The sequence below is a fragment of the Ixodes scapularis genome, unplaced genomic scaffold, assembly GCF_016920785.2.
Source record: "Ixodes scapularis isolate PalLabHiFi unplaced genomic scaffold, ASM1692078v2 PGA_scaffold2__306_contigs__length_199485367, whole genome shotgun sequence".
Taxonomy (NCBI): domain Eukaryota; kingdom Metazoa; phylum Arthropoda; class Arachnida; order Ixodida; family Ixodidae; genus Ixodes; species Ixodes scapularis.
In genome coordinates this window covers 43,477,161-43,505,158 of record NW_024609857.1, presented here as the reverse complement: position 1 = coordinate 43,505,158, position 27,998 = coordinate 43,477,161, and the positions used below count along the sequence as shown (strand labels likewise).

Here is a 27,998-nt window from a genome sequence, read left to right as displayed (position 1 = left end):
GTTGCCTATGGTCAAGGTATATCATAGCTGTTGTTAGAACCTTTAATACTGAATTCTGATCCACGTTGCTGTCTGGCAAAGTTAAGCCGCGAAGAGACAGGTAATAATGCTGCAAGCAAAACAGCGGCGGAATTTTACCCGGTATCGGCGTCACCCTTCACATCGAGAGCGGGAGGTCGTCGCAACCCGACTTAAGAGAGGTGCGTCATCTAATGGTCATTTGGCCGTAAAAAGGCGCGCCCCATTCTGCTATTTACTCGAGCGCGGAGCTTTCTTACACTTTTCTTTCTTTAGTTTTGGTGTGACGAACTCTAGGCAGTATATATTCGCCAGTGAATAGCGTGGAGCCGAATTCTTTTGTCTTAACCCTAAAAACAGATATATAATATTCTGATGACGGGCAGACAAATTCTAGTTGGCACATGGCAGCTGACCAATTTTCCTAAGCTCACTAATGGTTCGAAGTAATTTCGCAAATTATCACACTAAACGTTTTACCTGACGTCTACCACGGTCGAAACATACACTATTAAGAAATGCTCACGCGTTTATACATTTCTGCAGAGCGCCGGGATTTTCGTATGTCATGATTACATGTCTGCAAAGCGCATACACACAATTCTCGCGTGTCCTGAATTCCGTGCGATATTCGGTTGATTTTTCGCAGATGTATTTCAACCTTAACGTGTGGTATATGCTAACTGTCTCCGCACATATAAGGCCTCGACTTAAAACCATTTTTTTTTGCGCTTCGTCATGCGCTGGACATGCTCAATAAAGTGCACGGGCAGGTGCTTTCGAGTATACTCTGCAATTATCTTCAATACATTTGGTTTGCCAGGGCTATGTATTGGATTGACGAAGAAAATAGTTTTGTAGGATTTGCCATATTCAACGCAGCCTTTGGTGGAACAGCCATGGCGATCTTCCTTGTCTCAATCATCACTGTCTTTACCTCAGACAGCAACGGAGGACTCTGGATGGTGAGTCCATACATGTGTATAATAAACCTTGCGTAATACTACGGTCCATAGATTACCTGGTCTATGAATAGTGTCGTCACGCTATGGAAAAGGTTTCCGTAGAGTCACGTTAAAGCACCAGAGGTGCGGTGCCAACTCTAGGAGGCAACCGATCAGACCGATCTGATGACCTAACGGATAGGCTTGGCTTCGAAGAAGCCACCATCAAGAAAGTTGTCGGATGCGGCAGCGTTTTTATAAAACAACCAGGACGCGCCGAATGTATGGTCTGTTGAACACGCCATCCATGCTTGATAATTAGAAGTCATATTTTTTCGTAATAATATAAAGGGCGCGGGAGGGGTGCTACATCTCCTTTACAAAAATATCAAAAGTGTTCATCATGTTTTTTTTTTTTCTTGTTTTTTTTTAACTTTCTCACTTATTTTTACATTTTTGCACTCCTACTTGCGTCAGCGCCGCTTTTGGAGACGAAGGTTACTAGAGCGCATACTTAAACACTTTGCTTGAAAAAGATATAAATCAGAATTACTCTCGCTTAAAAGTATTGAATTAGATTACTTGATTACTGGAGACAAAAAGTAAGTGGCCGTTTCTTATAAAACTAAGCGTTACTCCTGCTATCCTTTAATATTTTCAAAACAACACCGCTTTCTGCCGTTTGTAAAACGGGTCTCTCGTACTGTCTATTATAGACTTAGGATCCCCTAATTATTAAATGCTTCTTTTCTAAGTCTACATATTTTGGTAAACCAAACTACTGTCGGAAATTTCGTTTGAGGATTCCATGGCCGGAAAATTGTTCGAGCACATTAGAAACGGGAGGGGAAAAAAGTAACCGTTACAAATGAAGTTCAAAATTAATCAGCTTACTGCTGTGATTAGTTCCTAAAAGTGTAATCAAATAATTACAAAATTATTGCAAAATGTAATCGATGAGAAGTTATTTGATTACTTTTAATGAGTACCGTTCAAGTCTGTTAGGATGTAAGCCGCCGAAGTCTCCAGATCAGTACCTAGTTTATTTTAAAATGTAGTTATACAAGAATCGCCCTCAGCAGATACCGTATGCGCCGAAAGAAATTATGGATACTGACTGCATAACGCCAACTAAAGTTGCCACAAAGCTGTAGGTTTAGAGTATCGACAGCCCTATACCCCACTGTCTGATGCCGCCAAGAGGGTCGTTTGTCCGTTCACATGACATGACATTTGTTTACAGCTGCCAGCAGTTCGCGGGCGACGTGCTTTAGGTCCTTAGAGCAGCACTGCACTGTTTGCGGCGTTTGCAGTTCAAAAAGGCAACCGTTGACCAGTAGATACAATCTGCAAAAATCATTGGGGTATTTTTTTTTTTTTTGCTCTTTGGGGATTGATTTATCAAGCAAGATGACGGAACGCACTTATTTCATTTTTCGCAAGGCACGTCGGCGAAAGCTGACGTCGACTAGAAACATCTATTGCACGCAGAATTGTGGCTGTAAACTAAAGCGTGAATTATTTAGTGGTCCAAGTGCAAACAAAGGCAACACAGAGAAAAGAACGAGGGTTGCATTCTCTTCAGTATCACGTAGTAAATGCTGCACGAGCAAGGAGGAGCATTGTGGAAATTACATTCCTCGTTGTGGTCTACTGTCTATTGGTCGCAAGGCTCCTTGGCCTTTCTGACAACATTTCATTTTTCCCGCTCTAATGGCACTACCGCACACCAAAAAGGGGACAAGTGATTGCCAAAGAGATTGCTCCAGTTGACAAAGGTTCAAAATCCATCGGAATGAGTTGCAATTATTTCGCCCGTTTCGTTTATAGCTTCTACATACTGGAACGTGTGAAAGTCACTAAGGGTTCACAAAGACGCGAGTCTGAAGTTTATTTGATGCACGTAAGGAATTTTTATTAAAGCCAGCTCTTGCGATTACCGGACGTCCTGTAAGAAGACAGAGTCAAGATCGCTCCGAAAGGGATGAAGGGGGAGCTGCCCTTATGAAACGCTGAATAAATGGGCAAAGACATAACCCGTTCAAGCCGTTCTAGTTATTTTAAATTCTCATTCTAAAGGTCTTTCAACGTCGCATTGGTGACAAAACAGACTTCAGACATATCGGCGTAGATATATTCTCAGCAAATTGAGTTGTTCATGCAATAATATTTGATTGCGTAATGTGTTTCAATGATGCGCGAATACCTCTTTAGGGCATAAAGGAGAATGTTTCAGGGGTCGGAGCTCTGCTTGGTCAAGTCGGCGGAGGATTCTTTATTGACGTGAGTAATTAAATAATGAGAAAAATTGTATAGGTGGTCAATTTAGTAAGAGTATCTGGTTACACCTCAAAGATCCTGACGACATTCACTGCTTTCATAGCACTGGAAATACCCAACGCCATTCTTCGCGTTCACCATTGCTCTTGTATTGGGCATTCCATTCATCAAAGTGCCTCGTTCCGAATCATTGGACGAAAAAGACGAGTCCACAGGCAGAGCTGACCACGTTAATGAGGAGTGCGATCAAGGTAAGATAAAAACTCTTCCACTATTTACATTCCCTTCCAATAGTGCATTGAGAATCTGGAAAACGTTTGAATTGAGGTGGCACATTCATTCGGCATCATGCTTCTCTACAAGGTCATCAACCAACACTCTGCTCTATTGTATACGTATTTTATTGTAAATAACTGATCCCTTGACTGCATTTCAGGTCTTGTAGAAAACAAATCTGGATGACTCTAATCCTTTGTGGACATTGACATTTGAGCATTGCGAACACACAAATGCATTATTTACTGTTTTCTTTAGAACGGCTACATCTTCGTTTAATCATCTGTACCTTGTTTTATTTTTGTTGCAATAAGTGTTTTTTTTAGAGCTATGAGAATGTTAAATTATGGTCAGATGGTATGGTTAAGACATTAAGCTCTTAAATTCTAGGAAAACATTTTAATGTGAGAGAAATAGTGTCTTCGGGGCACAATTGTTTGTTTGTTTTGTTTTTGTCTACCAGGAGACATTGGGATAAACGCCACGCATTCCCATCTTCGCCACAGTCAGCCTAAAAATCGTTACAAATTGCTCTTGGACCCCATGTTCCTCGTGAACATCGGCAATATAGTAATGGCCTCGTGTCTCGCCGCCTACAATGAAGCCACCCTGCAGCCTTACCTTATTCAAGTACGAAAACAACTTTGGCGCATATAATATCAACTATCTGAAACGGTCTAAAGAGTTTATTTTTGCGAAATACATTATTTTTCATGCACCAACTCTGTACGACCTGTTTTATGATCCAGTTCAACTTATCCAGTACTGAAGTTGGTGCCGTGTTTACTGTCAAGTCCTGTGGGCAGTCATTCGGATCACTAATAGCCGGAATGCTCACAGTTTACAAGGTAACTGTCTTCTACGTTTATAAGCTTGTGCAGTCGACAAAACACTTTATTTTTGAATAGCCATGCCCTTAAGGACATGAACAGTTTTGGTGCCGATGTTTAACGATGCACATTCGTTCTGGTTTTGAAATAACGTGCACCAGCACCGCTTTGAATGACAGTCATTACCCTGGACCTTTGAAAGATCTTTAAAATGGAATCGTAAACGTTGCTGAGTGCGCCCGCCACCCATCCTTAATTGCACTCACTGGTCTTAAATAAATACAAATAACCCGAAAGGCGTGGACTAAGAAATGTGCCTTTTATACGTATATATATGTTTATTTACACTAACTCAATGAAGTATACATTTAACTGGATAAAGAAAACTTAAAAATAGATGTGTCAGGTTTAGTCATTGTGAGGTCGGCAGTAGTTATGCAGTAATGATACACGACTAGATACCGGTACGATGCTCATCCAGATCAACTTAAAAGTTAACATAAAGCAAGAACCCCAGGCTTCTCTATATACTGATATTTATTGCGTGCTCAAAAATACTAGAATGGTTTATATGGATCTATAGCTACCAAAGCTACACTGCTAGAAGAGTATTCCCTTTTGGGGGTTTGCCTCAGGCGTATGCCAGAACCTAGCGAAGACGACGACACCGTGCTTCCTCATGACAGTTGGACTAATTACAGCGTCTTGTGTGCACACTACGGACACTCATTTACAAAGTGGTATTTGTAACAATACTGACCTCTTTTTTTATCCATTGAACCGGCTAAAGGGGGAGTAGTGACTGGGATTTCGAATGCATCACGGGGATATGCAGCGGCATCGGAGGGAAAATGACAGCTTGTCCGGCGTACTATAAAAGCGAGTACTTCTTATAATGTACAACTGCATATCTTTGCTTATAATGGTGTTCATTTGTTTTCAGATGGAACAGTTTTATATTATATTTGGCTACGTACTAATTGCCATAGCACTACTTATTGTAGGCCCTGCCTCATTTCTGCCATTTCAACCGTAAGTGCAATTTAAAAAAAAAAAAAGAACATCACTTTTCCTCTTATCTTGGCGGATGTATCTGGTCGGGTATGTGAATGCAGCCTGACTTTTGAAACAAAACTCATCTGACAATATATATAGAACCTTTGCAAGTGTGCGCATAATAGTAGCTGCTGGCTACGCCAATAATCCGAGTTTGCCATTGTTTGGGCGCATACTCTGAGCATTTAATGGACACGAGGGGTGCGTCAGCGTTCAGCGTTGCCTAGAATCCAATCACACGCCTCGCGCCCGAGAAATGGCGACCGTCAGTGTTGCTGAAAGGCTTTCGTCAAGGGTCTCCTCTCGTAGTCGTCTTGCCGTATGGATGAACTTTCCAAACATTTGCAACTGAAGGCGATTTCTTTTAGTATCCGGTCAATTCTTTCAAACCTGAGTCCTTTCCTACATTAGTCTGACTCTTGCACGTGAAAGAAGGTGGTGTAATGTGGTGGTAAAGTTTTCCTCGCGCACAGTACGTGACAAGTTTTTGTGTGCGGCCAGGAAGACGAAACTCAACACAAGTCTTCTAGGCTTCGAGGCAAACGACCTACTGTACGTAAATGAAAATCTTTGTGTTGAGAATAAGATTTTGCTTAGTAAGGCTCGCCAGGAGAGGCGAGACAAGAACTGGAAATTTGTTTGGGTGAGACAGGGCAAGATTTTCATGCGGAAGTGTGAAAACTCTTCCGTGCTGCATGTGACGTGTGAAGGGGACCTTGCGAGAGTTGTGTAGTCGTCATAATGCTAGCGCCCTGTTCTGTGTTCTTAGGATCATTATGCCTTCCACTTTCCAACAGGTTGACAATTTAACGCTAAACCGTGATTCTTTTTCTTTGTTTCATAGCAATGTACGCAGTCTAAGAAAAAATCTAAATCAACTACTTGCATGTATTTCACGGCACCAACAAACATATGATATAATTGCAGTAAGTGAAACATGGCTTCAAAATACTGAAACGGCTCTTATACCCGGGTATATATTTTCCTCCCTTCCACGGGTCGCACGTACAAGGGGAGGTGGCGTTGCATTCTTTGTGAAAGAGGACATTGTCTTTGAAGTTGGACATACTGCCTCTATCGGTGATGAACATATTGAAGCACTTTTTATTAAGCTTCCTTGTAGTCTGATAAGTGGAGTAGTGTACCGTCCTCCAAGCACCGCAATGACACCTTTCTTAGACAAATTCGAATCGGTTCTTGTACAAATAACTCATAAGCATACCGGCCGCATTGTAATCCTTGGAGATTTTAATATTGACTTGGTATGGGATACGCACAATGATTATACTCTACTTCTCGAATCCTTTAGCTTACACAATATTATGCGTGAACCCACCCGTATTACTAGTACTTCGAGTACGTTGATCGATCACGCGCTTTGTAACATCGATAGCGGTGTGTGTGCCGGAGTTTACTCTGATCCAATAGCGGACCATCTGCCTATTTTTGTTGTTTTGCAAAACCAGTCGTCTGTAAATGCGAATCTTTGTCCTAAAATACGCACCAAGGTAAACTATGTCCTACTTCGAAGTATATTAGAACAAACAAATTTTTATGCTTTGTATAATCATGACATCAACAATGAATATCAAAACTTTGTTCATACTCTAAAAAACGCAGCAATTCAGAGCGCTGAAAGTAGGACAAACAGCAGATATGGAGAGCCGGTCTTCCCTTGGATGACGATCGAGTCAAATTTTAGGCGTACTGAAAGAGAAAGACAGCTGGTATCGTAAATGGAAACAAAACAAAAGCAACAAATATTATCTAGGACAATTTAAGCGATTAAGAAACGCATCTGTTTCTCTTATGCGGAAAAGGAAACGGCAATATTACTCCTCTCTTATCGAACAGGCCGACGGGAATGCACAAAAGATTTGGGACATGGTTAATCACGCACTCGGCCTTCGCTCAGATCGACGTGTGCAACCCGAACTAGCCAACCAGGAAATGGTAGACAATTTTAATGACTACTTTACGAACATAGGTCCTCTCCTAGCAGCACAGTTGCCACATGTGATAGTTTCCACGAGGTTAACGGCTTCGGTTGTTAATACCTTTGTCATACAGGAAATTGAGATGGCTGAAATTACGTCTACAATTAGAAGTCTTCGAGTAAACGAATCGGCCGGGCCCGATACCGTTCCAGTAAAATTAATAAAAGATAATATAGACATTTTAGGCGTTCATTTTCTACACTTGTTTAATCATTCATTGGAAAGCGCAATATATCCTGATGAGCTCAAAATAGCAAGGGTTGTGCCCATCTTTAAAGAGGGAGATACTTCCGAGCCGTCTAGTTATCGACCATTAACAGTATTAAGTGTAATTAATACAATTTTTGAAAAAATAATTTGTAAACACATTCAGGAATTTATAAGTAAGTACAATATTCTCTGCTCTAGTCAGCACGGATTTAGGCCGAACAGATCTACCTCTTCCGCTGTACTCGTGTTAACTCAGCTTCTTAATAAGGCTCTTCATGAAAATAAAATTGCTGTGGTTGTTTATTTGGATATAAGTAAGGCTTTCGATACAGTTAATCGCATAATACTATTGAACAAGCTTCATGAGTACGGTTTTAGGGGAAAGATATTAGAGTTATTTCGAAGTTATCTTTCTAAACGAACACAATGTGTAAGGATTAATAGTTTTATCTCTACACCACAAACAGTGCTTACAGGGGTACCACAAGGCTCTGTTTTGGGGCTCATTCTTTTTTCTCTCTACGTCAATGATTTTCCTTCTGTTTTATGTCAGTCTGAAGCACTCATGTATGCAGACGATACGGCATTAGTTTTTGTCGGGGACACAATAAGTGAACTACAAGGTAAAATAAATGAAGAATTAACAAGGGTCTTAACGTGGTTCACTAGTAACCAACTCACACTTAACATAAAAAAAACTAAGTACACTGTGTTTCACTCTAGGAGAAGGCAAACAAATTCTGAAGAACTAGCTTTATACTTAGATAACGTGCAGTTGCTGCATGTTTCCTGTTACAAATATTTGGGTGTCTTGTTTGAAACCGATATGCATTGGAAGAATCAAATTAAAAACATATGCACAAAACTTGCACACGGATGCTACACACTACTAAAGGCTCGGGAGTTTTTTAATTCGTCTATACTGCGTATTCTATACTTTGCATTTGTACATAGTCACTTGAATTACTGTATAGAGTCTTGGGACGGAACATACGCCACGTATTTAGAGCCACTCAGTCGATTGCAGAAAAGGGCTATGAGACTCATTACTTATTCTAGATATACCGAACCAAGTAGTCCTCTATTTCGATCAGTTGGTGTGCTTCCACTAGACCTCCTATGCAACTTAAAAATAGCTGAAACAGTATTTAAAATAATAAAAACTAACGACCCACTCCCATTACAGATATTTAAATTACCATTACGGAATACGAGAGCTGCAACAAATAATCTGTTTAATTTGCCATCTTGTCGAAATATTTATGGAGAAAGGCTTATTGAATTCAACGGTGCCCTGGTATGGAATGATATCCCTACCGACATCAAATGTAAACCCAATATATTGCCATCCTTAAAGAAGTATTTAATTAAATTGCGAGCCAATGAATAAGTTCAATATCATGCCCTATATATTTTTTTTCAATTAGTATTTATGTTGTTTTGTGAATACTTTGATGTGTGCGTACATTTGTTTTGTTTGCCTGCCGCATTGGAAAGGTTATTTCTAATGTTGGACCCGCGACTAGCCTCCACGGCTATGGGTCCAAGCAACGATTGTGTATTTAAACAAAAGAATAACAAAGGAATAATAAAGGAAAGGAAAGGAAGGAAGGAACTATGTTTTATGGAAGCTTTTTTTCATTTTCAGGAGCCTGACCCTCATCTACGTTGGTCAGCTTCTGATCGGGCTTGGATGGTCTGCTTTGACAGTCTGCTCTATTACACATACGCTTAGATATGTCACGTAAGTCAAGTTACCCAATTCCCCTTGTATTTGACGTGCTTGACAATGACAAGATCTAGAATTTAACTTCGCAAAATCCTAACCGTCTCTCAAACACCGAGTTAGGATGAGATCTTGATATGCTTTCGTTGAACAAGTCGCGGTCATTAAAATGTACATATTTTAATGACCACGATTGTACACAACTGTAATTGCTCATTAGAAAATATTTTACAATTAATTCACTTTATCATTCACGTTGTTTGAAATATATGTTTTACTTGTGCCGGCTGGCAGCACGAGCAATATTCATATTGTTTGAAATTTTTATGCCATATGTCCCCGTTGGCGACTTAATTGCAATATTAAGAGAAGGAGCCAGCCTTCTTTTCTTGTCAGTAAAAATGGGCATTATATTAATAATGGTCATTCTGAAACAAAAGTAGAAAAGTATTGGTATTGTCGTAAAACACTTTCTTGATTATATAAATGAAACATACCGACTTTTCTCTTCGTGTCCGTTGGACGGCGTTCTGTTATCCCACAGCGTGAAAACCAAACTCAAAAAAGTATACTACGACGGCTAGATAATTTTGTTTCTAAATCCTTGCATCTTTTTTCTTTTTTTCGTAATACGTTCCGCATTCACAAGATTTAAACCTTATTGCCTCTAAACTCCACTCTGTTTGCGAAGAGGCCTAGACTAACTATGTTTGTTTAAGCCACCTCCGTGTCTGGGTGGATATAGGCGAACCTTGAATCTGGAGGTCGAAAGGGTCAGACAGAGGTGACGGTATGTCGCGCGATCTTAAAGCGTTGGTGTTCAACGCATGGTCGAGCCCTGCCACGGACACCAACATTCATACTGGGCCTGAAGAAACGAGCCGTGATCAGTTTCTGGGATGCTCGGATGCAGGGATGGCTCTTGCTGTGTAGGTGGTCGAACAGGGCACGACGAAACGCTGGTGGCACGAACGGTCGGCGACACCACTTGACATCTCGCAGGTCATTGTTACCGTTTAGAGAAGTAGGGGAACGTCGACGAACTTTAGTCATTTAGTAGAGATACGAAAGCAGTGCAGTTCGGGATCATCGCCTTGAGCTGTTGAACTTGCTAGGGCCTCCATGTCGACTGTCTGTTGTGACAATGAAATAGTACCGACGCGGGATAGCGGGTTAGCAGCTGTGTTGTTCTTGCCGCTGCCATAAGCAAGATCGACGGTAAACTCCGATATGAAGCAATGGCGCCTGATCTCACGCGCGGTGTAGTCACTGTGCTCTCGATTGAAGGCGAACGTCAAAGATTTATGATCAGTGAGAAGAGGGGAGTCCTGACCCTCAAGGAAGTGACGGAAGTGCTTGTTGGACATAAACACTGCCAGAAGTACGCGCGATAAGCTACTGGACTTTTGATCCGCTTGCTTAAGTTTGTAAGAAATGAATCCGAGTGGCTGCTAACCAGAGATGTTCTGCTAAAGAACTGCACCAACAGCGACGTTCGATGCTTCAGTGACCAGTCGTAGCTCTGCGTCGGGAACGGGAAGAATCAGCATCGCCGCCGCAGCAAGCGCCTTCGTCGCTAAAAAAAAAGAAAAAAAAAAAAAGCAGACGGTTAATATTTGTTTTGCTCAAGAGATGAAAATAGTTGTTTCTTGGTGGTAAGTCGGTTGATCAGTTCAGCACATCACGGTATGAATCGACGATGGAAATTCTTACTTTACATAAATGACATCACAGCAATTCCAAGATCTTCCGACCTTATCATGTAACCGGATGATGCAAACGTGTTTTTTTATTTCATTGTCCTCTGAATAATTCTTAGAGTTGGCGACAAATAGCTATCTTGCCGAACTAGCCGCATGGCTTCAAGGAACTAAAATTCAACTAAAAAAACAAAAAGTATATATTATTCACCCCGATAAACAAAATCAATATTACGAGTATATTTGTGCATTTTAAAACTGAAATTATATAATGAGGGAGAATGCAGAAATTTCTGACTTTCTGGTTTAACTAAGAGCTCAACTGGAATTTACATGTTAATAAACGAAGGTCTGAGCAGTCCCAGGCAGTTGGATGTTTATATAAGATAGGAAACCTAATACCAACATGGGTAAAAAAAACATGTTATTGTGCTTTTTTATTCAAAACTATATTATTTGTATTTTAGTCTGTGGGAACGACATCGTCCTTGTGCTACAACGCACTACATCCGTTGCAGAAAAAAATGTTGCGCTTATTGAATAACTACAAGAGAAGATACAGGAACTTCACACTGAACCGCTTCTTGAAAGGCATGGCATATTGAGGGCTAATTAAATTTATGATTAAAAGTTACTAAGCTGATTCAGCGAAATACACAGGTATAGTTTTAGACAAATGCAAAGGCTACGTCCACAAACTTGTAACATTATGGCAAGCAAACAAGACTACCATGTCATTAAAATTCTTAATGACACCAACGACCATGCTGATGTTAATACCACGTTTAGTAAATTTAAAAAAGGAGCTTAGGTCACTTGTGGTTGGCAGTGGTAACATTTCATGCCTTTTTTTAAATTCTGTAGAAATTAATTTTCCTTGCTTTCTGCTAATTTGTAAAAAGCGTATAATCGATATAGACTGCCTCTATCCGGTGAATCGAACGTAAATTTCAGTTCTCTATGCACTTCCTTGAACTTTTTATGGCTTTTGTGTGCATGATCTTCGTCATTTTGTTAATCGAAAAGCGTTCCGAAAAATAATACACCTATCTGAAACGCCTGTCTACTCCATTCTCCAGAAAAAACTCCTGTAATGTCCCTTTGCCTCCTGACAGGTAAATGGTGCATAATGCTCGTGATTTGCATAAACCTATGCATATTCCTTCTTTCTGTTAGTATACTTTCCCTTTTAGCGTGACGTGTAGGGAGAATAAATAGGTTCGTATGAAGCCTATTAGGTATTTTGTGCTGACCCCATTTGATATTGAAATTTTACTGTGCCGTATGCCATACATCCACAATTTTCCCCATGGGATGAAAAAGATCGCAGAAAACCTGAAGTAACAGTGGCCTTATCCGCCCTTTCAAGATATAACGATCATGCAAGACGTTGAATGAACCGAAAGGCTACACAAAAAGTCAAGCATCATGTAGCGTGAAACACAAATGCAAGACCGTTGACTGTAAAGAAGGAGTTGTATACAAAATACCGTTGGCGTCTGGAAAATCAGACATCGCACAAAAGGGGGAGAAGTATAAGCGAGAGACTAATACCCTAGTTACACTTGTGCTCTCAACTGTCATTGAGTCAACGAGAGTTGACTCAATCGCGATCGGCCATAGTTACACAGCCACGCCAACTGTCATCGAGCCGGTATTGACAGCTGAGTTCCACCGAGCTCCCCTACCTCAGTTCAACTGAACGGACTTCCCCAACGGAGGTAGAATGGCGCCTGTCCGCGGGACCGCTGCCGTCGACCGTCATTTGCGAGCCACTTACTGTTTTGGAATGCAGGGGGAGGCGTCTAGAAAGAATCGTACCAGCACAATATCCATGAAGCAATAGGTTTGGGCGTACAAGCTGCCGCTAAAACGATCCCGGCTAGCCGGCAAGCCACCAAAGGAGCGAAGATGGCGGCGGGACCAGCTGTCTAAATGGACAATAGTAATGGGTGCACCCACCGTAGCGGGCGGCAGCTTGCACCACCTAGCCTAAAATATGCGCAACCTAGCGCTGAATCTGCTTTGCTACTCATGGAAACGGCGCTAAAAGCAACAAGGTATTGAACATAATGTACGATATACTTATAATAAATAAAAAGTGTCTCCGAATAAATTACTTTAACAATTATACTGATCACGTGGCACAAGAACTAGTTTTGTGTTTGCATCAACTGGGTTATAAAGAGCCGTGTAAGACCATCTCTGTTCAGTTCAGCTCAATCACAGTAGGAACCGATAAATGTGATTAAACTCAACGACAGTTCAAAGTGCCCGTGTAACTAGGGTATAAGAGAGCACAAATACGCGATCGGGCGGCTGCAAGCACCTGGTAACCTCGCAGCACACTGTGCAAGATGCAGCTGCAAAGCTTCCCTTGGAACTACAACCATCTTATATAGATCAAGAGACAGGATCAAGCGTGAAATCATAAAAGCTTTTCACATGGCTTCCAGAAGGCATGGTTCGTGCGTTTGGTTGCATCGTCGGTCCGAAAGAGAAGCAGGTTGAACGCTAACCTTAGCTCCTGTGTCGAGAAGCAAGAGATGGACGGCTACCTTATCGACAACGTAGAAAAGCGGCTTTCCTGTCGACCGGTGTCACTTGGTGCCGTCAGTGCCTGGTCTTTTCGACCACCGAGAATGGTTGGCTGCACTTGCGGGCAGTGCTGCCGAAGGTACAGTGGTACCAACATGCGCTCGAGGGAGGGTCTGCCTGACCAGTGTTCAGGCAGAAGGTTCAGAGTGACGTCAGTGGGAACGCGAGCTCCTTGGATGGTGGCGTCGTGACGAAGGTGCGAGGGCAGAAATCTGACGGCTCAAGGTATCAATATGGTCATCGAGCCGAGCGGGTCTTAAGTCATCCTGTGTTGCTGGTGACTTACCGGTGACTGCGCCAATGCTAGGCGACCTCGAATAATCAGCGGCTCGGTCAGTGAGTTCCTCAATCTTTTCTAGCGTTATGCCTTCTGCGGCAGGTAGCACCAAGACTATGTCTGTGGAAGGTGCTGGAGAAACAACTCCCGCAGAGGGTGGCTGTTCGGGTTCTGGTCTTGATCACTCAGCAGCTGACTCATTCGAATGAACAGTTGGGAGGGACGCCTATTGCCAACGTCATCCGATGTGAGATGCTGCTGTTTCCTGCTTCGCTTAGACTCGAACTTGCGTTCGATGATGGCTGCCTTCAGATGATCGAAGGGGTTGGCGGGTTCCGGCGTAGTGAGAATGTCGGCCAGATTCTTGGCGACGTCGACTGGCAAGGAGGAGACGACGGGAAGGTATTTCGTCTCCTGACTGGGGATATATCGGAGACGGAACTGGGCTTCGACTTGCATCAGCTATACGTGAGGGTTTTTCGCACAAAATGGTGGAAGCCGGATGTTTTGGACTGTAACCGCAAGAAGGGCGTCGCTGTGAGGAACGTTGGACTGGCCGGCAGTATTCATGGCAGGAGCACGGTGGTAGGAGGGAATTCGATGCCAGGTCACCAATGTAGGAGCTGGAGACAACGACGACCAGCTCAGACAGCGGCAGGATTCATACGGATTTTAATTTGCTCGCGCTCCTGAGCCATCGCTGCTTTCTTGTCTTTTTTTTTTTAGTTAGCGGCCTGAGCTGGACATGAGGGTCTCTACAAGGGTTTGACGTGTGCATGAAAGTTATAGAATAGAGGGAAAGTTTGAGGAGACGTCATATGTCTTTCTCCGTCTTCATTCACAGACTGACATAACTTATGAACGTTGCACACCGGCTTACTTGCGCTTTTACGCTATCTAAATATTTTCTAAACTTTGACATCTCTCCCCTCTTGCGAGCCTCGCCCCCAGTCTACAGTACTGTGTAGATGATCCTAAAGTGAGCTCATAAATGCCAACATTGTATAAAGCCAGGAGCTGTGTGGTATTGAGTCAGTCCATTGCATACTAGGATATGTAACGGGACCACGAATTGCGTTTACTTTTGTTTGGAAATATTAAATTTTGAAGAAATATTTTTATCACTTGTATTTCAGGAACGCGGCTGGATACCCAAATGATCTGAAAACGACCAGCTTCATCTCCAGTTCTGCTTGCCGGTGCCTGCTACTTGGGTAAAATACACCATCTTAACTTATTAATTTTTGTTTCGTTGCCCTTTCGCATGCGTAAAGAAATTAGTAATTTGTGATTGTTTTTTTATGCTGCACATTGATGCAACTGTTGGTAGTTGTTTAACTATTTTATCAGCTTCGTGGAATATTGTGAGAAATAAGAGTAGCAGGCGAGTGTAAAACTGAAAATGAATTTTATTGAGGCGAACTTAGTCCTATATTAACTTGATGAGAAAGGAACCAGCATCTTGCGTTGACGACGGAAGGGCGACTGTACCGAAGCAGCGCATTTCCGCTGCTTTTATACACGTGCCTGGTTTTGTTAAAGTAGCTGCTTTTATACCAGTGGCGTAGCCACTGGTATAAAAGCAGCTATTTGTACAAAAAAAAAAGAAGAGCAGAAAAAGTGCAAAAACAATTTGTCTTTCTGTTATACACCATACTTTCAACTTACAACTTTGTTGCTTCCCTCCAGAGGAGAGGGGTAGGTAGAAAAAAAAAGCCTGCCGTCGCTGGACAAAGATTCTTCTTTGTCAAGCGACGGCCTTTATCAAGAGAAAAAAGAAAGCCCGTAGAGAGGGCCGTTTACTTCTGAACGCTATAAAAGCACTTTCCTATGTGACTGACACCACAAATTTAAAACATTGAACTATTAAATTTAATCTATATTATAGATCGATGCGAAAGGTGCTGGTCCAACTTCAGGCAAATAACATCAGCAAAGGAACATGTCGTGCACGAGCAAGGGCAGAACAGCGTGGTTCCACTACGCATTTTTGCTGGGAGGGTATTGAGGGTCCGCGAAAGCTGTCGAGACAACAGGGAAGTGTCAAGGAATAAGCTGAGTGAAAAACTGAATTACCCGGAGCTTGGAACTGTTATCAAAAAAGGAGCAGTTTTTAGGAAGAAGGTATGGTAAAAGGACTGGCATCGGGAACGATAAAGATAATAAAGGGGTATTCACACGAGGGAGAAATCCCGGGGATTTCTCCCCGGCACGCGCGCATCACGAGATCGAAACGCGAGGCTTTTGCACATCGCAAAGCCTGACGTCTTCGTCGTGGGATGCGCGTGCCGGGGAGAAATCCCCGGGATTTCTCCCTCGTGTGAATACCCCTTAAACCGGCTTACGCTTCTTTTCAAAGTAGTGTTTTCGCCGTTTGAATCAGGGCACTTGCTGAAACATGTAGGGTATCGACTTCCGTGTGGTGATGGAGTGCGCCAGAACGAAAAATTACAAAAAATCATGGGGCGGGAGGGAGGTAGGTGTTCTAACTCCCCTCGCCTCCCCCCCCCCCCCCCCCCCCCCCCCCCCGTCCCTCACCCCTTGCTACGCCCCTGCACGCTTTGTTCAAAAATGTTCCAACCCAGACCACTAGATTACTGCCAAAAATGGGCTGGAACTGTCCAAAAAAGTGCGCGCTAAAATAAAATATGAAACGATCCGTGCCGGGCGTAGTTCAAAACCGATTTCTCGACATGGCAGCCGCGTGCGTTGCCAACTCGGCTACGCACGCGGTATTATTATTATTATTTTTATAATCGAGGTCCACACTTTTATCCGCAAGCGATGACGCTTATTTTGTGTGTATCTCAAAACCTGATGTGCTTTCGTTTTATTTTTGTTTTCAGCGGTATGATTATGCCTCCCATTGCTACGTTTATTGTCACGGGCTACGGTTACCGGAAAGGGTCCATGTTCATGCTGGGTACACTGTCAACTTTCGTAAGTGCCTACGATATCAATGCAATTACCGTGTTGTTGCTTAAAGATATCCAGATGAATGCACATAGTTCGTATCGTCACTGATTATCATGTCCATCAAGGTGTTGTAGAACTGGCTAACATTTGGTAAGCTTGGCCTTCCGTTAAGCAATTGTTTTTCGGGTGATTCTTTGACATGCATCAGTTCTTTTCGTTGTTACCTTATCTTGTATTCTCCGAATACTTAGGAGACTAATGAACGTAAGATGGAAATTTTGTTTGCCTCATTTATCAATGAACATAAAACAATTGATATTGCCACGCGTGTCGCTGAGCGAGCGCGTGCGTGGCCGAATGGTTGCCGTGCTTGGCTGTCGCGCGGAAGATCCGGGTTCTATCCCAGGCAGCGAAATGTTCCTTTATTTATCCTTTCTACTTGGCGTTCTCGCAAATTTGATGCCATTCACGTCTGACTCACATTATCTGCAGGGATCAAACAATGCTACAGCTCCATTCGTGACGGTGGCTTTTTGTTTACTCGGTACAGCAATTAGTTGACAGGGGTGGTTAGCGGCTTTGAAGATGCGAGAACCTTCGTGGACAATTTCTTCTTAATCTTGATTTCTTCCTCTTCATCATTATTATCATCCCTATCTTCCTTAACTATCACATCTCCTAACCTCCTCGAGCGCTTGTCTCTTTTTGGATTTCCTGATAGCAGCCTCCCAATAAATCTTTCCCTGGATCTGTTCATCTCGTGCTAAAATGTATACAGCTCAGGAAACATTTTAATTGGATATATGTATCGTCAAAGACTTCAGTTGGTTGCACTATACAAATATAAGGTATCTGTCGATTATACAACCAAAAATTACAATAAAGCCTTTTCACAGGGAAGAACCATCTCGTGTCAGTCTCCAAAAGCCTCAATCTTTCCGCACAAATGGTGATGATCAGAGAACAAGACAAGCTAAATGAAGTGCACTTGATTGACCTCCCGAATCAAAGATGCCGTGCAAGGGCCAACATGTTAGAATCAATTCTTATTTTTGAGGTCCATGCTTTTGAAGACATGCTCTTTTTCTGGTGTGGACAAGCTTTATAATGAGGCCATTAAAGGGGTACTGAATCGAAACTTAGAATATACCTCTCGCGTTCAGAAATAAGTTAAACGTTCTAAACTCCATCTGCTAATAACAATCGCACGGTTGTATTTGAAACGGATGACTATATTTTTCGTTCTAAATGCTCGGTTCTGGCGAGCGCTTCAAAATCAGGTATCGAAGAGCATGGTGCTCCTCGGTACATCCGTCGACCCCGCGACTTGCCCGCGACGTCATCGGCCTCCCTAGGGCCAAGTGCATGGCCTCCGAGATCCCGAAGCGCACGAATGTTTCTCCGACCGTCCCAAACGTGCGGAGAGGGTGTAATCGGAGAAAAAGAAGGAGGCGGCGTCTCTCCGCGGGGAGGCGCTCTCAACCAAGTCATCGACAGCATGGCGCGAGGGAGAACGGTCCAAGAAAAGTTTTGTTACATCGAGTTACTACAACTTCTACTTACAGATTTTTGTGTATTGTGGTAGAACGGTGAACAGCTCTTCTGGGGAAGTATATAGACAAGTTGTGATGCTTATTTAATTTGAGGTATTCATCCGGACGTGTGGCGGCAAGCGCTACAAGCGCGCCTTTTGATATATTTGACTGCAATCTGCAGCCTGTGCAAAACCCCAGAAAAAAAGTTAGCTCCGTACATAAAAAGTTTGGAGTTCCCTAAAAAAAAAGAATGATGCTGCACTTCTTTTTTTTTTTTAATCTTTGCATGTTGTTTGACGTAGATTTTGAGCCTGAGCACGAAGTTTGATTCTATATAGTGCAGTCCGTGTGTCCCTCTTTTAATACTTTTAATATTAGTTTTTAACATTAAAAACGACCACCTCGCAATGATTTGCACCTTTTTTTAATAAACTTCGTGATAAGTGTAGGTTAAAGGTGGGGCGTTACCTTCTAAACATCTAGTTTTTGGCAGATGTAGCACAGAGAACCGTATTCTGTTATTCACCTTGTAATGTCATTTATTTTATATGCAAACAGAAATTGGGATTTAAAGAAAAAGAACTCTGGTTAATTTATGAATTCTAACCTTGTTCCAACCTGAAACAATGTTGGAACCGGGAACAAGCTAGGAAAATCCTTACATCATTGTCCCGTTAATATGGACACGTCATATTATGAACGATTGTTTTGGGGAATGCGACAGAACAGCACATGACAAACCAGCACGCGACAAAGCAACACGTTCAAAACAGCACGTGTCAAAACATCACAGCGTCAAAACAGCACGGCGACAAAACAGCACGCGTCAAAATAGCGCGCGACAAAACAGCACAGCGTCAAAACGGCACAGTGACTTAAGAGCACTCGCCAAAACAGCACGCATCCAGAAACTTCGAGCGTGCTCTTCACCTAGAGCTCTCTGCGCGAATAATTTCAAACCTCATTGTCCCATCTATTTCTTGCCTCTAGGTTATAAAAAAATGTATTGCGTATTTTAGTGCTCAACAAACTCCGCAACCCTAAGTGCAACATACCATCTAATTTGGCTTTCATGTAAGTGGTGACAAGTTCTTCTCCTCGACATGAAAGAACGCACTGAAAGTCAGTTATCGTGCGGCGATTTTACGGATTACTATATGTATAGGGCAGTATCTGCTTTAGCTTTTCAGGCCAAATAATATATATTTTGGTCTTGAAGAAGCGGTGACCTGTTGGCCTCTTCCAAAAGTTGCCCTTCGACGAATTACCCTATTGCGGATTGACCTATTCGACAAATTGGCCTTCGACGAATTGGCCTAGATCCTCACTTCCTTTACAGTGCCTACTTTGAGACATGCATTTTTTAACTCGATACGCTATATTTAGGGTTCATCGTTTTTGGGTTAAACCGAATAAAACCGGTAAACGCACCCAGAATTCATTTTTCCGAATTCGGTTTTAACTTAAAAAGGTCAGTATTTTCGAGGGCATTTGGAGGGGTGGGTTGGGGGGAGGGGGGGGGGGGGGGGGGTCTAGGCCAGGTTGTCGAAAGCCAACTCGTCGACAGCCAACTCGTCGGCGGCCCATTCGTCAAATAGGCCCATTCGTCATAGGGCAACTCGTCAAAGGAAAACTCGTCGAAGAGGCCAACTTGTCGCCGCTTCTTTAAAGCCAAATATATAATTTTTTCTTTAAATTTTAAAGCTAATATTGTTCTATAATAATCCGTGTTCTGTCTTTTCGATGTAACTCTTCCGTAAAAAAATGTGTACAATTGACGCTCTCCTTAAAAACTGACCTCCAGTCTGCTCTTTCTTGTCGAAGGTAACACCTTGACGCTTTCGCCACTTTCACGGTGCAGTGGGGCAGGGCAACTACGTCGCTCGTGTATCACTGGGGCGCGTATTAGCCTACCCGGCCCATCAGTTCACGCCGCTTCGCGGCAACAGTTTGCGGCGGTTCATTAACAAAGTTGTCGATCCACCTGGCCCAACCGTTCACGCCATTCCCGGCGACAGCCTGCGGCGGCTGGTTACAACATAAGTAATAAAAAAAGGTAACAAAGGGACGATCCTGAGATGACACATTTTTCAACTTGTCTATAGGTTCGCTCTTGTCTTTGCCTTCTTCTAATTTTGCTTTCCATCTTGTAACTAACAAAGGCGCTGACCGTAGTCTAAACACAAACAAAAATTTAGGTTAAAAGATAAAGAGGAACCACCAATGTTTACTTTGGACCGTCAGTCAACCCATTCGACAAATCGCCCTTCGACCAATTTTCTCTTTCGACAAGTTGCCCTTCGACGAATTTCCCTAATACGAATTGCCCTATTCGACGAATGGGCCGTCGACGAGTTGGCCGTCGACAAGTTGGCTTTCGACGAGTTGGCCGGATCCCGGAGGGGGGATGTGACTCATTACTGACCGTATGACCCCTTCCTTTCGCAGTTTTCATCTTTCCTTCAAGATCAGTTCAACTTTCAACGAAAGCTGTAGGGGCGCAAGGGTCTCCAGGACAAAATCTGGGTTTATTACATGTGATAGGGACTTCTGTGCCCAATGCTTTCTTCAAAGAGAGTTTAATTATGAACTGAATAATGAAGACCAAGGGCGTCCGTGAATGACGCACATTTTTTAATACCCCTAGCTTCCGTCTACTAAAGGAGGGCATAAATAGGATTGTTTAATTGACGTTTCAGTGGTCAGCGCGAATTTATCACCTTTCGAAGTCGTGAAATTGGGGAAAAATGCACTGAGTACAGTGCTTGCGAATTTCTGGATTTTGATATTTTCCTCACCGACCGAAGTGGTAGTGAAGCTCATATTCGTTTTGTGTACAAATACGAGCACACGAAGATAATGTCAGATCGCGATGGTTCCCCAGTGCGTCTTGCAAAACAGGTCCCATCGGCTGCCACAGAACGCAACGAATAAGAAAACCAGTACCTGGTTTATTCACTACACGTTTTAACCAAACGCTTTTAACTATTGCGTTTTCGTCAGTATACTGGTTTTCGTCAATAAACCGAAAAGAAGCGAAAAGTTTATGGGTTATACAAATATACATCGCAATAAACCGAAAACTTCTGTTTGGAATAAGAAACGAAAGAAGTACGCCGAATTTCAAAATATTAAAAACCGAAAAGGCCGAACCCCACTATATTATCAATGTCCTGTTTGTAACGTTGTGCTGTTTTGTTGCGGTTCTGTTTTGACGGCGTTCTCTTTTGACGCTGTGCCCTTTTAACGCTGTGCTGTTTTGTCGCTGTGCTGTTTTGTCAATGTGCCGTTTTGACACTGCTGTTTTAACATGTGCTCTTTTGTCGTTGTGCCGTTTGTGCCGTTTTGACGCTGTGTTGTTTTGTCGCGTGCTATTTTGACGCTGTGCTGTTTTAACGCGTGCTGTTTTGACCGTGCGGTTTTGTCGTGTGCTGTTCTGTCATGGTGCCGATTTTTGGGGGGAACGGAGGCGTCCATAACAACGAGACATCACTGTATATCAAAAGGCGCGCTTATAGCGCTAGCCGCCACATATACAGATAAATATCTAATGTTAAATAAGCATCACCATTGTATATGTCCTTCCCAAAAGGAGCTGTTCACCGTTCCACCACAATATACAAAAAGCTGTAGGTGGACATTGCAGTAACTCGACGTAACAGGACCTTTTCTGGGACTCTTCTCCCTTGCGCCATGCTGTCGATGACTGGGTTGAAAGCGCCTCACCGCGGAGAGACGCCGCCTCCTTCTCTTTTTCCGATTACGCCTTCTCCGCACGAATGGGACGGCCGGAGAAGCGTGCGCGCGCATCGGATTTTTGGAGGCCATCATTCATTACGCGTGTACTGCTGGGGTGCGACTCGAATGGGACGGCCGGAGAAGCTCTCGCGCGCGGGCTTCGGTATCTCGGAGGCTATACCTGCGTACCGTAGTTATGGGCTTTGACACTTGGTGGCGTCAACGAGTTGCTACCTCAATTAGTCAGAGTGCCCAACGGCTGTAACATATCACCGGGAGATGGCAGACCCTGCGTAGTCCTGCGCGCTATGACAACACGTCGTGCATCGTCTGCTCCGGGACTTGGCCCACATGGTGACATCGGCAACATCGGTTTTCGGCTCGAGCTCGCTGCTCCTTGAGCGAGACGACATCCTCGCGAGCAGGCTAAGGTACCTCTGCTATCTCGCACGAGTCAAGATGCTGGTCGATTTTCTACCTGATGTCGTCTAAGGTGACGTCAGGATCTTGTGTGACATTGGTTGCACAAGGCAGTTGCTGCTTACCTGATTTACCACCGACTGATCAAAACGATTCTACTCGGTGAGGGCGCCAGCTTCATGGATAAATAAATATCACTTTCAAGGCGCCGTGCCAGTTGGCATCCTTTGTTTATTAAAGAGAGCAGGGATCCAGCAGGCCGAGTCCGGTGAGGTATAGCACGGAAGTGGCATCTCTCGAGTATTTCACGCAGAGTGTCGCATCGATAGTGGTGGGACCGCAGCGTTGTGACAGCACCGGGAATAAGCGCGTACAACACAATGTTTCTGTGACATTTTTTGTCACAAGGGTGAATACTAAACGAACGAAGGGAACGCATCGGAGTAAGGAAAAGTTGCGCTGGTCTCGACGGCACGCGATTTCCCAAGCGAAGCCACAGAACACAAAAACTACCACGAAAAAACACTTTCACCGCCACGATTTTGCAACACCACTTGTCTCTGTAGCGGACACTAAATGAATAAAACGAAGCAATCGGCACCGCTTCGTCGGTCTCGTCGGCGAGGCTTACGTGATCGCCCAGGCGGGAGCACTTGGGACGTCGATGGCGACTAAGTGTGCGGCGAGACGATTGCTGATTTCTCACATCGTCGCACAGAAACTACCATACACAAAAGTGCATACTAACGCAGCTCTGCGACGTAAACTCGGATCGCTTCGAGAGGTCGGCGTCTTTCGGCGAGAGCGAAGTTGAAAGCACTGCGCGCCATGTTGAAAAATATAGTTAATCAGCCCCTGACATCAGTGACACCAAAGGATGAGTGGAAGCGATTGACTGGCGGAGTGAATTCGAGGTGGCCAATTGTACTTTGGCGTTCTTCACCAACCCTTCGGTATTACGTTCTGGCCTAGGTAATCAGTACTAGTGAGGGTACTTCCTATATAGTGGCGCTACGTTCAGAGGCCGATGCCGTCACGACATTCCATTGAAGCTTCATAACCAACAACCAAGTGGAATGTGGTTAACGTTTAATTCAGTTTAAAATATATTTCCTCACGTTTTCAGACGAAATATTGAAGTTTCTGAGGTTCTACTGATACCAACGACGTGTTGAAGCAAAGAAATGGGCTTCAGGATTTGGTTTTCGTACCCCTTTAAAGCGCCGGGTTTGGCTCTGCACTGGGTAGCTAGACTGACTTTTCTAAAATATAGTCTATCCAAGGAAAATAAAAGAGCGACGGAGATATCTCATCTTTATGGTTCTTTTTTTCTTTCTTGCAGGCGTTAATTACTGCGGGCTCCTGGCTCACCGCTGCACTTTGTGCGTCAAACGCAAGATTCGAGGGAGACTCCGATCGGCAAACACTGTGGCGAGGCAGTTCAGAGAATGTCGGCCGTCCCCAAGATCCCCGGTTACCTACCATACTTTCGCGAACCGACTCAAGTGTCAACGACGCCCCGGCGTAATTTATTGATTTTGCATGCATATAAAAGTTGTATTGACATACAAATAATTATAAAGAGTCACTGGCAGTCTAAGAAACGCCGGGCGTGGCTTATTATATTCAGGCATCTCGTTTCTTGGTGCGTTGACTAAGAAGCTTTAAATGGATGTTCACGACTCGCCACGTCTCCCATTTCGTGTGTTGTTAGTGAGTAGAACTATTTCAACAATAGACAAATCACACACAATAAAAAAATGTGTTTCTGTTAATTAAAACAAATTCTCAATGTGGAGGGCAAGTCGTCTGCTTCTTGCGCAGGAATCGCGGTGACGTAAGAACGGCGCCGAGCTCTCATTGGCTTTCATAGAAAGGATAGTAGGTAGACGTCTATGCTAAATGCCTTGAGGTCTACCCACTATATGTTTAACCAGTCGATAGGTGCTCGGTTTTGTAACAACATCGCAACCCCTGTGCAAGGAGCTGCCGAACTTGCGCTCTGCATAGCTTCATTAACTCTCGTATGGGCTACCAGCAGACCCACTTTTTCGAATTATGGACAGACATTAAAATGTCCAACAGAAATGAATACAAAAAACACGGCACTCCATTGAAATTTATGTTTGATGTTGTGTTGCCTAGTCATTTTCTTAATAAATGCCCGAAATATTTTAATAAATGCATGGGCTCATATAATTTGAGATTCCCAAGGAGACCACTAGGTCGGAATGCTATTTTATGCGCACAACATTCCTGACCTCTGTGCAGCTTGATTCTCTCGGCCTCAATTTTTATTCCTTCTTTTTTTTTTACCTGCGGCAATATTAAGACCAGTCTTTGTGGAATTTCTGTGTGAGAGACCATATGTGTCTTAGTATTTTTTGTTGTTGCAATATTGAAATTAAGAAGAGGTCTGTATCGATTGGAGCGTGACCATCTCGTTTTCTGTTCGCTGGGCTCTGACCTTTTTCTATTGTTTTTTTATAGGCATTTAAGATATAATTAGTCTACTTTAACTCGTGGATTTCGCTTTAGCTCTGTCCCGACGTTCTTACCATGCACGGTACAAGAGTCCGAGGTAAAGTATTAAAAACAAAGCTAGCAATGCAAGCAAGTGGGAGGGTACCAAAGGATACCTTTAGTAGCACCGTAGCACACTAAACCATAAAACGCGTTACCGATACATTTTTTTTTCTTTTTTTTTTCTTCTTTTTTTTTGGGGGGGGGGGGGAAGAGTGAGAGAGAAAAAGATTTAGGGGGCTTTCGATTATGAGGCCCGATGTAGAACGAGCCCCCAAATCGGCGTCTGAGCCAGCGATCTTATAGTTTCGTACTAGATGCGATTGATTGATGATTTCTAGACCTAGTTAAATGTCATGGTGCTTTACTGTTGGAGTAAAAAGTAGAGCAGCTTGGTTCGGTGCTCGCATCTAGGGGTAAGGCAACATATCGCAATTGAAAAAAAATTTCAATCGATGGTGGCGGTAGGTAAGACCGAAGACAACCAGGGTGTAACCTAACTCCTACTACCATAAAAGAGTATCATCTGGTCCCAAATACCAGGGATATATTTATCCTAAGGCCGAGCGTTCGAGGATGCGTAGTTTTGCGGAGAAAAAAAAAACAACTTATCTTTTCTCCCAAATACCTGGTATTTTAATTTTAACTATAGTGTTAACCTGGAGAGGTTAACACTATAGTGTTAACCTCTCCAGGCATGCAGATGTTAATATATTTTTTTAATCTTTACGTTTCTACCTTCTCAAGTATGAATGGTTTGACTAACAGCAAAGCCAGTTTTACTACGATTATTATTGAAATTGGCGCAGAAACTAAATTATTCCAGCATACCTAAATGTTCTACAGGCGAAGTTAAATTTGCTGATTATTGATGACCCTTTTTGGATTAAGAGCTCGGATGATGTGATAGATGCCTTGGTAGGTCTTCCCAGCAAGAACATCCCGGGTTGCGCTGTTGACATTAAGTATCTATATTATTCAATCTCCCAGGATCAGTTGTCTAGTGTAGAGGACACGATCGACAAGCATGGTGTTGTGGTATGTCAGAACAGGCGGCACTCGGTTTTGGCTCTTTTCTTGAACTTCTAGCATTCTATTTAATATCAACGTTCACTACTTGGGAGGAAGGCATTTTTATGTAGAAGACGGGAGTGTGTATTGGATCTTGTGTAGCGCCGGTACTTAGTGACATTTTTCTAGCGGCTCTTGATAGAAACTTGGCTAGCAAGCTTTAAAAATTAGGGGTGGTTAAACCCCTGGTGCAAACATATGAAGTTCCGGTGTGTGTGTGTGTGGGGGGGGGGGGGGGGGGAGTTACATTCGTTTCTTTAACCTGAGACTTGACATTCAACCGGAGCACGTGTGCTAGAATCACGAACCTAAGGGGAACAAGCCAATACTGCCATTCGTGTCTGCACACTCGCAACTCTTGAAAGGGAAATAATTAATCTCTGTTTCTGTAACACTTTAGCAAAGTTATGCGCTTGACGAAAGCTTCAAAAATCCGGCGCTAAGAATCAAGTCTGTGGGGCATCCGGTCACCCTTCCATCAGAGGTAGGCAAGAACCTCAAGAAGTTAAAGAATAAAAATAGTGACAAAACAATAGTTCAGAAGAAGAAAAAAAAAGTAGTAGTGATACCATACTTTCATAAAGTGTCCCACAGCCTTAAAGAGGGGGCTTGCACGCCGAGGGTAACGTCGCCTTTTTAACTCCCGGTGACGTTAACTAACTTGTGTAACAAGGTGAACTCCAATTCCAACACGATAGGCGGACGCAGCTGCCTCAGGAAGCACAAAACCTGCGTCGTTCAGTGTGTAGAAGAGTTTGTTTACTCCGTCCCATTCTCGTGTGGGAGTCTACGTGGTGCAGATGGGCCGCTGCCTGAATGAGCGTTCAAGGGAGCACCGATACATCGTAGATAGCGTTGTATCAGGGCATCTTGGTGTGCACTGCCGAGATTGTGACTGTATTCCGCTTTTTGCTGACTCTGCTATACTTAACAAAGCAAAAACAAAATCACACGAGAAATACTTGAGGCCAAAGAAATTGGTGGATTGGAGCAGCGAGCAGCAGTGTGTCAGTACACCCTCTGTATCTTTGTCGGACAAAGTTCCTATATAAGTTTCCTACAAGTACCGACATTCCTTAAATCACCGACTGGCACCGACTGCCTGACGGTGCAAAGTTTAGGAAGCCAATGGCGTTCCAAAGCAGACGAGAGAACTGAATGGCGCAATTTCGTTCCTACAAAACTTGCTTCGTCATTCGCGTTAGTTGTTGTTACTTGTAAAAAGAAGCATCAAGGGACTTTAGGGATGACTCGTCTGATATGGTGTAATGAGTGATGTCACAATTTTAGCCTTTTAACAATGTGTATTTGTATACCTTAACTTGTTTTCGTTGGCGCCGATATACAAGTTTTTCTTTTTAAAGCTTCACAGGTTTGTTTTTAAAAAAAATCGCGAAAGCCACACTTATGCGGTTTGTGCAGGTGAGTTGTGCAGCCTGGGGGGACATTAAATAGGGGGTTAATCGTAATGATCAGTTGGCTAATTAAGTAAAGTTTGTTCGTTAACTTTTAATCGATAAAAATAGACAATTGATTCCAACTGGGAACTTGCTGAGCGTCATCGAACACCCCCTAATCAGTAATTTTCAGAAAGACTGAGCTCGTGAGAAGCGTAGTGCACAAAAGTTACTACTCGTGGAGCGGGTACAAGGCTAGCGGTTGTGGTAAGACGCCCGCGCGATTCTTCGGTCTCTTATGAGAGCCTTAGCTTTGTACCTGCTCAACGAGTGGTAACTTTAGCGCACTACCGCGCTTCTCACGCGCTCACAGTATTTCTAAAATGACTGATTTAGGAGTTTTTGACGACGCTCAGCAAATTTCTTATTGGAACCGTGCTACTATTTTCAGAAATTAAAAGTGAATTAACAAATTTTAGTTAAGTA

General features: G+C 43.2%; 1 protein-coding gene across 4 annotated transcripts in view; it reads left to right on the top strand.

The window, feature by feature from the left end:
* LOC8025860 overlaps positions 1-24,718 on the top strand; it is a 41,422-nt gene extending 16,704 nt beyond the window's left edge. For 2 of the 4 annotated variants that reach the window (XM_040219165.3, XM_042291832.1), the window contains 10 exons: positions 842-983; positions 3,177-3,245; positions 3,346-3,493; positions 3,982-4,148; positions 4,268-4,366; positions 5,292-5,380; positions 9,260-9,355; positions 15,049-15,126; positions 16,759-16,852; positions 23,864-24,718. In XM_040219165.3, coding sequence (XP_040075099.1) covers positions 842-983; positions 3,177-3,245; positions 3,346-3,493; positions 3,982-4,148; positions 4,268-4,366; positions 5,292-5,380; positions 9,260-9,355; positions 15,049-15,126; positions 16,759-16,852; positions 23,864-24,049 — 1,168 coding nt within the window. In that variant the 3' untranslated portion in view covers positions 24,050-24,718. The remainder of the gene's footprint in view (positions 1-841; positions 984-3,176; positions 3,246-3,345; positions 3,494-3,981; positions 4,149-4,267; positions 4,367-5,291; positions 5,381-9,259; positions 9,356-15,048; positions 15,127-16,758; positions 16,853-23,863) is intronic. The other 2 variants (XM_040219168.3, XM_040219166.3) reach the window with 2 other exon arrangements.
* The last annotated feature ends 3,280 nt before the right edge of the window (positions 24,719-27,998 follow it).